The sequence below is a fragment of the Papio anubis genome, chromosome 15 (genome assembly GCF_008728515.1).
Source record: "Papio anubis isolate 15944 chromosome 15, Panubis1.0, whole genome shotgun sequence".
Lineage (NCBI taxonomy): Eukaryota > Metazoa > Chordata > Mammalia > Primates > Cercopithecidae > Papio > Papio anubis.
The window spans coordinates 10,628,674-10,641,465 of NC_044990.1; the positions used below are offsets into that span (position 1 = coordinate 10,628,674).

At 41.1% G+C, this 12,792-nt stretch overlaps 1 protein-coding gene across 1 annotated transcript in view; it reads left to right on the top strand.

The window, feature by feature from the left end:
- The window catches only part of RXFP2 (relaxin family peptide receptor 2), a 212,646-nt gene that overhangs the window by 155,104 nt on the left and 44,750 nt on the right, over positions 1–12,792 (top strand). The window contains exons 4-6 of the mRNA XM_003913736.5: positions 5,607–5,753; positions 9,083–9,160; positions 12,421–12,526. Coding sequence (XP_003913785.5) covers positions 5,607–5,753; positions 9,083–9,160; positions 12,421–12,526 — 331 coding nt within the window. The remainder of the gene's footprint in view (positions 1–5,606; positions 5,754–9,082; positions 9,161–12,420; positions 12,527–12,792) is intronic.

Consider the following 12,792-nt stretch of genomic DNA (forward strand, 5'->3'; position numbering starts at 1 on the left):
TCACTCTTCGCAGAAGTAAGGAGGGCTCCGGCCAGGTGCACTCAACTGATGGAGCTGCTTCACCTTGGCTTCTCAGTGGAGCTGCCCCGGATGGTGCCACCCCCATCAGAGGTCCCAGCCCCTGAGTTCCAATAGCAATGGACACTGTCTGCCTTGCTGACGGACAACAAAACGCAACGCATAGTAGGCACTTAGTTAACACTTTCTGGATGCTAAATGAATGTTTCCTCTGGTACTGCAGTTAGTTGGCTCTCTGGAGCAGATGGCACAGGCTTCTCTGGCAATTTCTATAGCCCCCCCTGCAGCACCACTGCCATCCCTGGTGACCATGTCGTCTGACTTGGGTTAAACACCACTCCACCTTGGCGATGCGCTCCTCCTTGGCCTAAATCCCCCTGGAGCCATCGTCCCTGGTGTTAGAGCCAGAACATCTGGCTGAGAGGATACAGGCTTTCTTCAGCTTTATATAGGACTAGCATTGGCAGAGAAACAGAGAAAGCAAAAAGAGACTTGTATATCTCCATCAATTCTTAAACTGAGGACCTGAAAGATGATTCTCACCTGTTGTTTCCCAATAACCCAGGGGAAGTGTTGACGGGCAGCAAAAAATAGCCTTGGGCAGCAGTCCAGTTGGCTTTAAAAGGCCATCTGAACGTCATTTTAAAATCTATTGGCACAGACACGTCCAGAATATTGACCAGAAGACAGAAGAAGGACGATTACTGAGCAATTCTCTTTTATATGTTCGAGCCTCCACTCAGCTGTGTGTTTGGCAGGGGTCCCATGGAAACCACTGCAGAAGCCATCAGCACTGCTGTGATGCAGGCATCCTCCATTTTTATAATCCCCAGGCTTCAATAAAAGCTGTCTCTTCCCACTTCCACAGATGGCAGGAAGAATAGACAACAGAATACACTTTCTACAGATAGCTAGTGATGCTTTTTTCACTATGTACCAAGTACAGCAGGGGTTCTAATTATTATTTAATTTGTATAATGACAGAGCGGAATGATAAATGAAGTGCATGAAAGACTAAACAATATTTTCTCATCAGAATAACAGCCTAAATCTGCTGCCTTGGGAAGCTTAAGTTTTGAAAAGGGTTCTTCCTTCAATTCCTTTTTTTAAATTTCTAAATGGCTCATTAATTCACATGTTCATTTAAAAAATTACTGAGCACCAAGTAAGACACTAAGTTAGACAATAGAGATATAGGTCACAGAGGGAAAAGGGTGGGGAATACATTGTATTCATTTATTCTCCTTATATATAAAACATTTGTGTTTTGAAATGTCTTCAGGAAGATGCCACTCTGGGGTGGAAAACAGGGAATTACGAGAAATGCAGTTGGCAGGTTCTATTCATACATGTTCAGTCCCTTCCTCCCCTTCTTTGTCCACACTTGCTAGATGCAACTCAATTTTTTTCCTAGGGAAAAGGAAACCATCTTGACACCTTTTATTTGTGACAGTTGATTGCTTGTTTGCCCCTGTCGCCTAGACTTTCTGAATATGTGAGATGGGCATTTAGTTAGGTCCAGCCCTCAAAGAACTCACAGTCAGCCGGGCACAGTGGCTCATGCCTGCAATCCCAGCACTTTGGGAGGCCAAAGCGGGTGGATCATTTGAGGTCAAGAGTTCGAGACCAGCCTGACCAATATGGTGAAACCTCATCTCTACCAAAAATACAAAACTTAGCCAGGTGTGGTGGCGTGAGTCTGTAGTCCCAGCTACTGGGGAGGATGAGACAGGAGAATTGCTTGAGCTCGGGAGGCGGAGGTGTCAGTGAGCCAAGATTGTGCCACTGCACCCCAGCCGGGTGACAGAGCAAGATTTCATCTCAAGAAGAAAAAAGAAAACAAAAACAAAAAACAAGAAAACACAACTCACAGCTATTTTTATAATAAATCCTGGAAGGAAACACCACATGCCACCTTCAAAGGATCCTACTCACATCGCCTCACTTCTCTATTTCAAAATTCTCTTTAATTGAATGCTTAATCGCTTCTTCTAAACGTTAAGAAAATATTGTTAGGAGGCTGTAAGGACATTTTCCTTGGTTATTTATCATTTACAGTCCTCCTTCAGCTTTCAAAAGAGATTTGAAATAAAATAAAAATCATACATGTGATATGGCTTTTAAGATGGAATAACATAAAGAAGTAGGGGAAGCTTTTATTTTGGTCACTATTATTTCTTTCAGAGAAGTCACATAAAAAATCTTGAAATGCTGAGGCACAGCAAGCTTCCATTTTACATAGAGCTTCCTTCTTAACATTCTGTTTTCTTACCTTGTATGGAAATTGCCTGTGTGCCGACATTAACCCAGGGTTACTATGGGCCAGGCACTCTTCCCACTTCATACGCATCAGCTTGTCTGTCCCCGAAACACACCCACAAGGGAGATGTTCTCATTAATTCTATTTTAAATGTGAGGAAACTAAGATTTAAAGAGGTTAAGTAGCCTGCTCAAGGTCACATGGCTAGTGAGTGGCAGAGAGAATTGTAATCCAGGTCTGAGTGTCTCTGAGGTGCATTATCACTAACGAATGTGTTTAAATAGTAGGTCACATCCCATTAGGGGATCATGAAATCAACTGAGAGGCATGTGATCCCTTCTCAACTGAATAAGACAGAATAGCAAGGATCAAAGCTCATCCCACATAACTTTAAAAGAGTGATATTTCAGGAAAACTTTTTTCATTACGTGGATGTGGGTGTGGCTGTGGGATGAGGGTGCGTGGGTGTGTGCTAGTGTGTGTGGGTGTGAGAGTGAGTGTGGGGGTGTAGGTGTGTGTTGGGAGTGTGGTTATGGCTGCGTGTATGCTGGACTGTGATATAAAATACATTTCTAACTGTAAATTACTGTCTTAAAAAAATTTCTAAGCCACTACACGTAGATATATTGACTCTCTCTCTCATTCATGTTCCAAACACAGGAGGACTACTCATTTTTATAAATCTGCCTCCTACAGAAATCTTTACAAGCAAGAAGTTGAGGGATTTTAAAATCTATGACTCAGTATGCCTCTCCCTGCGTGAACAGGCTTAACAAGCCAACCCCAGTGCCAAGGAGCGGAGAAGTCTTCCTAAAATAGTCACAGATTTGACTGGTCTTATGCCTAGCTGCCGAGAGTAAATCTTTCATCCACTACTGCAGCAATAGCGAGACAATAATTTTTGCTTTTGTAAGAACAAAACGCCAACGAGCAGGAAAACATCCAAAAGCCACGCTCTGAGTCTTCCTCCTCAGTCAGAAAAGACCCAGAGGTTGTGGCCACACCAGCCTCCAAGAGTGTGCACCAGCATACCCGGCTGCCCCCAGAGAGGGCCAGAGGCTCTGCTTTTCTGTGCTTGCTGGATCTCCATGGTCATCAGGACTAAACAACTCAAGCTGAAATGATATACTCATCCTCCCTAATGACATCACTGAAAGCTTAATGTGCATTTGTAATTCAGACGTAGCTTTAGTGCCCAAACTCCAACTCCTGCCCTTTAACAAATGACATCTTTGTTAATGAGAGCAGCAGGTTCTACCTCCTTTAGGAGAGTCTCCTGAGGGGCCTCAGGGGAAGACGTCTCTCTACAAGGCAGCATTTGCTTGGAGGGCTCAGGCCTCACAAGGGCATTTTTCCCAGCAATCAAAGTAGACGTGCCTTCATGTTCTCAGTCATTTCCTCATCTTTATTTGGGGATATTAATGCCAACTGTACACAGTTGCCATTAACATCAAATCAAGTATCTAGGAAATGCCCAGCACAAAGTAGATGATGTTCCTATTAAAGTTTGTTCCTTATCCTTCTGCTATGTTAAAAATATCGTCTCCCACACAAACCCAAGGGAATCCCAGGTCATGATGCCAGCCTTTAGTGGCGTGGTTAGGAGCACTTTGCCCACATTCCTTGCTCCCTTCAATGAATCATGCCAACCTATAGCCATTCTTGTGTCTACACTCTCCTTAAATCAATTTCTGTGAAGTTCCATTTTTTTTTTTTTTTTGAGACTGAGTCAAGCTCTGTCGCCCAGGCTGGAGTACAGTGGTGCCATCTTGGCTCACAGTAATCTCAGTGCCCCAAGTTCAAGCAACTCTTCTGCCTCCGCCTCCTGAGTAGCTAGGACTGCAAGTATATGCCACCATGTCTGACTAATTTTTGTATTTTCAGTAGCGATGGGGTTTCACCATGTTGGCCAGGCTGGTCTCAAACTGCTGGCCTCAAGTGATTTCCCCACCTCGGCCTCAAAGTGCCGGGATTACGGGCGTGAGTTACTGCACCTGGACAGAACTCCTTTTTTAAAAATACATGACTTCCGTAATTTTATTAGCCAACTTACGAACATGTCTCTTTATTTTCTGAAAAGTATTCTCTCAAAATTGAAAGAATATCTCTTACATCTAAATTGCTAGAATTGTTTTGGTCATCCTATCCATAGATATAATACTTTTGTAAATGTCAATTATATTTCCTTTCTTCAATTTCTTATCCAACTCAGCAGTTATTCAACTCTCATTGGTCTTCTCTTATGTACCCTGCACCAGAAGATTGTTTTTAACTAGTCCTGATTTATGCTCCTTGAAATGCAGATTCCTAAATCGATTGATAGTCTCGTAGTACAATGGCTAAGGGTGGGCCTACGGAGTCAGAGGGACAATTCAAAGCCACTCTGTGTCACTTCCCAGATGAACCACTGCACACAAGATATTTAACTTCCCTAATCCCAAAACATGAAGGATAATATCACCCATACCATAGGCTGGCTGAAAGATTAACAATGATAACCACTGTGTGAAGTGTCTGGCAAACAGTAGACCCAGTAGATACCACAGATGAGTGTTCAATGTTCAATCCTAGTTTCCCTCATTCTAATGTGTTTCTGGATTTCTCTCTAACTCACACTTAAACTCTCCTTTTGCAGGTATATCTTTATCATGTCACCTCAAATCTTTCTTGTAAAAGATTAATAAGTAAATAAATCTACCCATTTGACCCTATTAGCTCATGGTTTTACCTTTCTGTTTTCAAGGGTGGATGACTCCTTGATTCCATACAAAACTAGGACAATACATCTGGTTTTGTTTATGATTACCTTGTGGAAGTGAATTCAAAATGAACCCTGATTCTGTTCTTGATATAGCTGGTATTCGGTGTGATTATGGCTGTTTAAAATGTTATCATTGGCCGGGCGAGGTGGCTCACACCTGTAATCTCAGCACTTTGGGAGGCCAAGGTGGGCTGGTCAGGAGTTTGAGACCAGCCTGGCCAACATGGTGAAACCCCGTCTCTACTAAAAATACAAAAATTAGCCGGGCGTGGTGGTGCACATATGTAATTCCAGCTACTCAGGAGGCTGAGGCAGGAGAATTGCTTGAATTTGGGAGGCAGAGGTTGCAGTGAGCTGAGATCGTGCACTCCAGCCTGGCAACAGAGTGAGACTCCGTCTAAAAATAAAAAATAAAGTTGTCATTAAGAATATTATTCAAAGAAATTGTGCACTAAGAATAACACCAGATGAACTCAACTCATATAGTTCTTGTGAAAATTAAATGGGATAACACAGAGAGAGCTTGGCCATGGTAACACTTTTTTTTTTTGCCCCTCTTTCATGTAGATTTTGCACTGACTCAAGCTAGCATGATCACTGCTTCATGCCAAAAAGGATATTTTCCCTGTGGGAATCTTACCAAGTGCTTGCCCCGAGCTTTCCACTGTGATGGCGAGGATGACTGTGGGAATGGGGCAGACGAAGAGAACTGTGGTGAGTGCTCCCCTTGTGTTCCTCACTTTATGAACACCCCAAAACTGTGAGTCCATTGGATAATGATTGTGATAAACTAGGAAAACTGATTTGGTTTTCTGTAGGGACTCCCTTGGAAACACAAATAATGACTCCCCGATGTATTTGTGATAATGACCTGCATTTTTGTATGCTGAGGTTGCTTAAGTCAGAAATACAGTATCATAAAATGTTATATTTTATAAAAATAAAATTATATTTGAAAATCTACTTCAATACTCATATTTTAATTTTAAGGGACTTTCTATGACTACCTCCTTATGGCTGGTAATTTGGTTCAGCTCCAAGAATATTCATAAAGTGGCCAGGCACGGTGGCTCACGCCTATAATCCTAGCACTTTGGGATGCCGAGGCAGGTGGCTCACCTGAGGTCAGGAGTTCGAGATCAGCCTGGCCAACATGGTGAAACACCAGTCTCTACTGAAAACACACGCAAAAAATTAGCTAGCCGTGGTGGCAGGTGCCTGTAATCCCAGCTACTCAGGAGGCTGAGGCAGGAGAATTGCCTGATCCCAGGAGGTAAGGTTGCAGTGAGCCAAGATCGCGCCACTGCACTCCATCCTGGGTAATGAGAGCAAAACTGCAACTCAAAAAAAAAAAAAAAAAAAATTCATAAAGTGTGAATGGGCCTAGCTAGAGAATTAACTGATAGAATGGACCTATACTGAGTGCCCACTATGTGCCAGGAGCTCTCCAAATCACTGGGACACAGTGAGCTCAAGAGAGACAAGTGTCTTGACCTTGTGGAGTTCACATGGATAATGTGAACTAAGATGATGATAAACCTGTATGTAAGGAATTAAATAATCTGAGTGATAAGTAAGGCAATAAAACAGGATAATGAAATAGAAAGTAACTTGGAGGGAGGGATACTTCAAGGACGTAACCAGAGAAAATCTTTATAAGATGATGACGCTTGGATTGAGAAAGAAGGAAGGAAGGAAGGAGGGAGGGAGGGAGGGAGGGAGGGAAGGAAGGAAGGAAGGAAGGAAGGAAGGAAGGAAGGAAGGAAGGAAGGAAACTATGAAATATTCTAGAGGGGCAGAATTCCAGGCAAAGGCAACATCAGGTGCAAAGGCCCAAGGCTGACTGAAACAGGATGATGTGTTTGATGGTGTATGACTCAAGCAGAGTGAACAGGGATATACACAGGGAATGAAGGGGTAACCAGAGGCCAGATAACAGAGCATCTTACAGGCCAATTTCAGCTCTGTTTATAGAAACCTAAAAAATATTTTTCTCTGGAGGAGACTGATGCCAAGAGAGGCTGATATGTCTAGTTAATCAGAAAAAATCCTGCGTGTTTTCTCCCACAGAGAGCTACCTCTCTTCAGCACTGCCCAACCACCCACCAAAGTGGGGCAGCAAAGCCCACGGCATGCATCTCTAGAATCTTCTGTCCTGCCCCTGGGTACTCAGGCATGCCTCCCTCTGAGGGACACAGCCTCTGCCCACACTTCCCGTGGATCACTTCTACTCATTCTTCAGGGCCCGGTTTAAGTGTCTCCTCCTCCAGGAGGGCTTCCCTGGCCTCCCTGAAGCTGTATCACTGTTCTAGGATGGCCGCAATTTATCTGTGTTATCACAGCACCCTGGGTGTATCTGTATGCTGCACAAAGTAGAATGCCTTATCTTGTCATTGTTGTTGATGTTGTTTGTTTGTTTGTTTTTGAGATGGAGTCTTGCTCTTGTTGCCCAGGCTGGAGTACAATGGCGTGATCTTGGCTCACTGCAACCTCTGCCTCCTGGGTTCAAGCGATTCTCCTGCCTCAGCCTCCTGAGTAGCTGGGATTTCAGGCGCCCTCCACCACGCCCAGCTAATTTTTTTGTATTTTTAATAGAGACGGGGTTTCACCATGTTGGCCAGGCTGGTCTGGAACTCCTGACCTTAGGTGATCTGCCTGCCTCGGCCTCCCAAAGTGCTGGGATTATGGGCATGAGCCACTGCGCCCAGCCTTTATCATTGCATTTATCTTCCTAGATAGGAACTCCTTGAGAAGAGGCCTCAGTCTTATCACAGAGCTTAGAGCAGTAGAGTGCACAGTCAGTGCTTAGTTTTGGGGGCAACTCTCTGGATGCCAATGGGCAAGTTTCTCAAATTCTCATCCTTTCCTCTTTGCTGCATGGGAACCAGAAGCTGTGAATGTTTACCCCATGAGGATTTCTGAACCCAAATTAAATAAAGCAAGTGAGGCAGCATCATAGTAGAATTATTGAGAATATTAATAAGAAATAGAAATAAAGATTCCAAGGATCAAAGCAGACTGTGGGCAATTATTTTAATTTACTTAGGTATTTGTGTGAACTTCAGTATCTTACATTATAATGCATATTTTATTATTTTATAGCATATACTGAAATAACAATACTTCACAATTAGGCCTCCTTTTTAAAAAATATGATTTATCAAAAAGAAGAGGAAAATTTGGCAAATAAATTATATGTACATATGACAAATTGACATTAATATATGACAAATCGAGGAAATGTTATTTTTCTCAGCAGGACTCAAAAACCTTTATTATTTATTTATTTATTTGAGACAGGGTCTCCCTCTGTCACCCAGGCTGGTGTGCAGTGCCGTGATCACTGCTCACTGCAGCTGTGACCTCCTGGGATCAAGCTATCCTCCCACCTCAGTCTCCCAAGTAGCTAGGACTACAGGTGCGCACCACCACGCCCAGTTAATTTTTTATTTTTTGTAAAGAGAGGGTCTTCCTATGTTTCCCAAGCTGGTCTTGAACTCCTACATGCAAGTGATCCTCCCATCTCAGCCTCCCAAAGTGCTGAGGTTACAGACGAGCACCACTGCACCCAGAAAAAAGCCTTTAAGAAACTTTGCCCTTGCTTTATTAAAAAAAGTCGGATGACATAAATGTTATCAGAACTCAATATATCTATCAAGTATGTTTCTACATATACAGCAGGATGCACGTGACAAAACAACATTCAGATATTTTCTTCGGAGGTTCTCAAAATTAAGGTCAAACGTGGAAAATGTCAGTATTAGAAATAGTTGATATTTTCCAAGACATTTATATTTATGTAAAATAATTACATACTTGCATTGCAAATTTTATGGCACATACATTTGGTGTATTTTTCATGTAAAAAAGGGACACCTTGCAGATGTTTGCCTGACTTTTTCTCCCTTACTATGTATTTAAAAGATCAATCATTCCAATACTTAAACATATTTTAGTTTAAAATCATTATCAAATTGTTCAACTTTTGTAAGACGGTATTTAATTTCTAGAATAAGTGACACATCTCAATCATCATTTCACAGGTGACACTAGTGGATGGGCGACTATATTTGGCACAGTCCATGGAAATGCTAACAGCGTGGCCTTAACACAGAAGTGCTGTAAGTGGTTTTGATTCAAAGACAGTATCAGCTTTGTGAAAAACATGATTTGTGATGCACAGATTTATATGGGTAATGTGACAAATTCCCTTTGGAATTTCCATTTTAGTTCAATGTATTTCACTGGCTAACAGGTCTGTTGTCTGCCTGTGGGATTGGAAAGATAGAAAAAAGAAAACAACCATCTCCATTTACGCTATTTTCATGCAGTACTCTCTGATTGCAAGAATATATAAGTATTGAATAATTGTGACTCATAGTAAAGTTCTTATTCCTTTTCATTATTTTCTTCAAGAAAGATGTTAGGCACTCAGAGGACAACGATGACTAAGACGGAGTTCTAACCCACAAACACCTCACATGTAGCAGGAAAGACAGTTCCTTACAAAAGCAGTGATGATATAATATTATTGCTAAAAGGGAGGAATAATGTTTGCACCAGGGAATGGGGAAGCCCATTGGAAGAAATGATGGCTGTGCTGAGGATGGGGAAAGATTGCCAGAGAGGATAACATTTCAGATGGACTTTGAAGTCCTTGGATGGAGGAAAGCTACGAGGTGACAAGACGAGCAGGGGAGCAAGATCAGCAAAACACTGGGGTCGGAAGATGCGCAGCAGGCTGCAGGATGCCTTTTCACAACCATTCTGAGTGCATGAGGTGGACGGGCAGGAGCCGAGCCTAGAAGGCTGGGGCCAGCCCATGAAAGGTTTTGGTGCACACATTGAAGTGTGGCCTCTATCCTGTAGATAGAATTTTACGGGGGGATGTGTATGTGTAGAGACATAGATATATCATTAGGAAGATGAATGTACAATTACATACATTAGTATGTATATGTAAATATATGTATATAACATATATATATCAAATACTACACTAACAGTATTTTATGTACTTTATAATACCAGTTTATAATGACCACTTAGATACTTTATAATGCACAAGAATATTCTGTATGAAAATTAGAAACTAAAAAAGGATAAGATTAAAAATAAATACAACCAAAAGCTCTACTATTTTCTATCTAACCCACAATGAGTCGTCTTGCCCACATCCCATTTTCAAGGTTACTACTGTATACAACAGGCAATCATCATAGTTTTGGGCCTAATGTTTGTTTGGTTTGGTCTTATATTTATTTTATTTTTTAATGAGGAGGAAGAGCACGTGATCAGAAATGTATGTGAGGAAGATTATTTCATTAGAATTGCAGAGAATGAATTAGAGTAGTGAGTCTCAGCCATGGCAACAGTGCCTGCAAAGAACGTCTGACAGTGTCTAGAGACTTTTTTTTTTTTGAGACAGGGTCTCACTCTGTTGCCCAGGATGGAGTGCAGTGATACAATCACAGCCCACTGCAGCCTTGAACCTCCCAGGGTCAAGTGATCCTTCCACCTCAGCTTCCTGAGTAGCTGGGACTACAGACATGCACCACCATGCCTGGCTAATTTTCATATTCTTTGCAGAGATGGGGTCTTGCCATGTTGCCCAGGCTGGTCTCAAACTGCTGGGCTCAAGCAATCCACCTGTCTCAGCCTCCCAAAGTGTTGGAATTACAGGCGTGAGCCACCCATGCCCAGCCTGGAGACACTTTTGGTCGTCCTGATGGAGAAGAGTGGGTTGCTGCTGGCATCTAGTGGGTAGAGGCCAGGGCTACTGCTGAATATCCCACAGTGCAAAGGACAGCCTCCCAGGACAAAGAACGATTGATCCAAAATGTCAATCATGTTCAGATGGAGGAGAAAGAATGATGATAAAAGAGATACTGGATATTATATTTATTCCAATCCCCAGGATATGCCATTGAGAAGACTGAGGTAGAGAGAGATGCAAAAGGCGTTTCAGAAAAAGAATCCACAGAGCCTGGGGGCATGATTGGCTTGCAGGTGATGGAGGGTAAACAGTTAATGCTCACATTTCTGGTTTTGGCGACACACCCAGCTTGACCCTATGAAATTATTCTATTGGTAAATAAGTTTCCAATCACAGGTTTTCAATTTAATCATATAAGCACTATTTCAATGGTGATTATGTCAATAAATATTGATATAAGCATATGAAAGTTATCTTTAGGAAGTTGAACTAATTAACATATATGTATAGACAACATAAAATATTTTCAAAAATTTATACACTAAAAGCATCTTTTCCATTAAGTATATACTCAGTAGAAGTTTGTTGGCTTTACTAATAAAATTCAGTAAAATTTATTTTTAAAATAACATTTGGATAAGAGTGATCTAAAAGAAGCAGGGCAACTAAAAAGAACTTATAATTACATTAAAAGAAATAACAAAATCAATTCAAAAATAACTCTCACATTCTTAGCTCTATCATACAAATATTCATAGGCTCAGAGGAGAAATCAGACTCCAAAAATACTCTCTTTCTCAAAGTCTCTCTCTCTCTCCTCTGCCCTCTTCTCTCTCTATCTCTCACACACACAAACACACACACACACACACACACACACACACACACACACACACACACACACACAGAGTGATTGTCCTATGGACCAGTTTGGCCTGGCTTCTCCTTAGATTTCTCACTTCTTTACATGCCATTATCTTAGTAACTATGTAAGTCCCTTCAGAGTACATCCTGAATCCTTTCTTCTGAACGCTTCAGATAGCTAGATCTTTGGTTATCTCAGCTTTGCAGCTTCTCTATAACTTTTACCTTCAACTTTCAACTTCATAGTGATGAAAAACAAAGAACCAAAATGAAGGAATATCTGGCTGGATGGATTTTAGTAAAGTGCCAGTGTTGTTATGGTAGAACCTGCATCTCAGTCTTCTCATGGTTCTTAGGGAAGTTTGAAAGAAGAAAAAAATTGAATCTGATTTTAAACAAAAAGCATTTATTGAGCAACTATTTTATGGTATTCAAATGAACTGAACTGACTCAGTCATATCCATTAAGAATTAATCATACTAATGTTTTTCATTGAAGTGAACTTAATCTTGCTTCACTAGATGAGTTATGCTAGTTAACATTTTGTGCGTTTTTTCTAATCACTTGGTAAACGTCTCTGAAATGACTACTAGAAGCTAGAACTGAGATTAACACATTAGTCTACATTTGAGTAGGAGAGAATTCTTATTTACTTTTATTAGGGGCTGAATGAGTTCATTTAACAGATGTAAATTTTATACATTCAATGAAAAGAAAACAGTATCAGTTATTAAAGGCAAAGTCATAATTAAAGAAATGTATTTGTTTGCTAGTGAAATCTTACTCTTTTTGTCCCATTAGTTCTAAAACAGTATCCACAATGCTGTGACTGCAAAGAAACTGAATTGGAATGTGTAAATGGTGACTTAAAGTCTGTGCCGATGATTTCTAACAATGTGACATTACTGTGAGTAAAACTTAATTATTGGTGATATTTGTCCCTATAGTCACATGAAAACCAAGGAAAAACCCAATAGTGTTGCGTGTGTGTTAGCAAAATAATAGAAACTTTGTTTAAAACTACCAGTCATCAGATAATTCTCCATGCTTCCTATTCAGGGGGAAAAAATGGTTTACACCCTGTATGTTAGATTAGCCTGGATCAGTTAACTCATAAATGTCTGTGGGCCTGGAGTTCTTATTTTCAATTGTTTTCTGATTTATGTATGATTA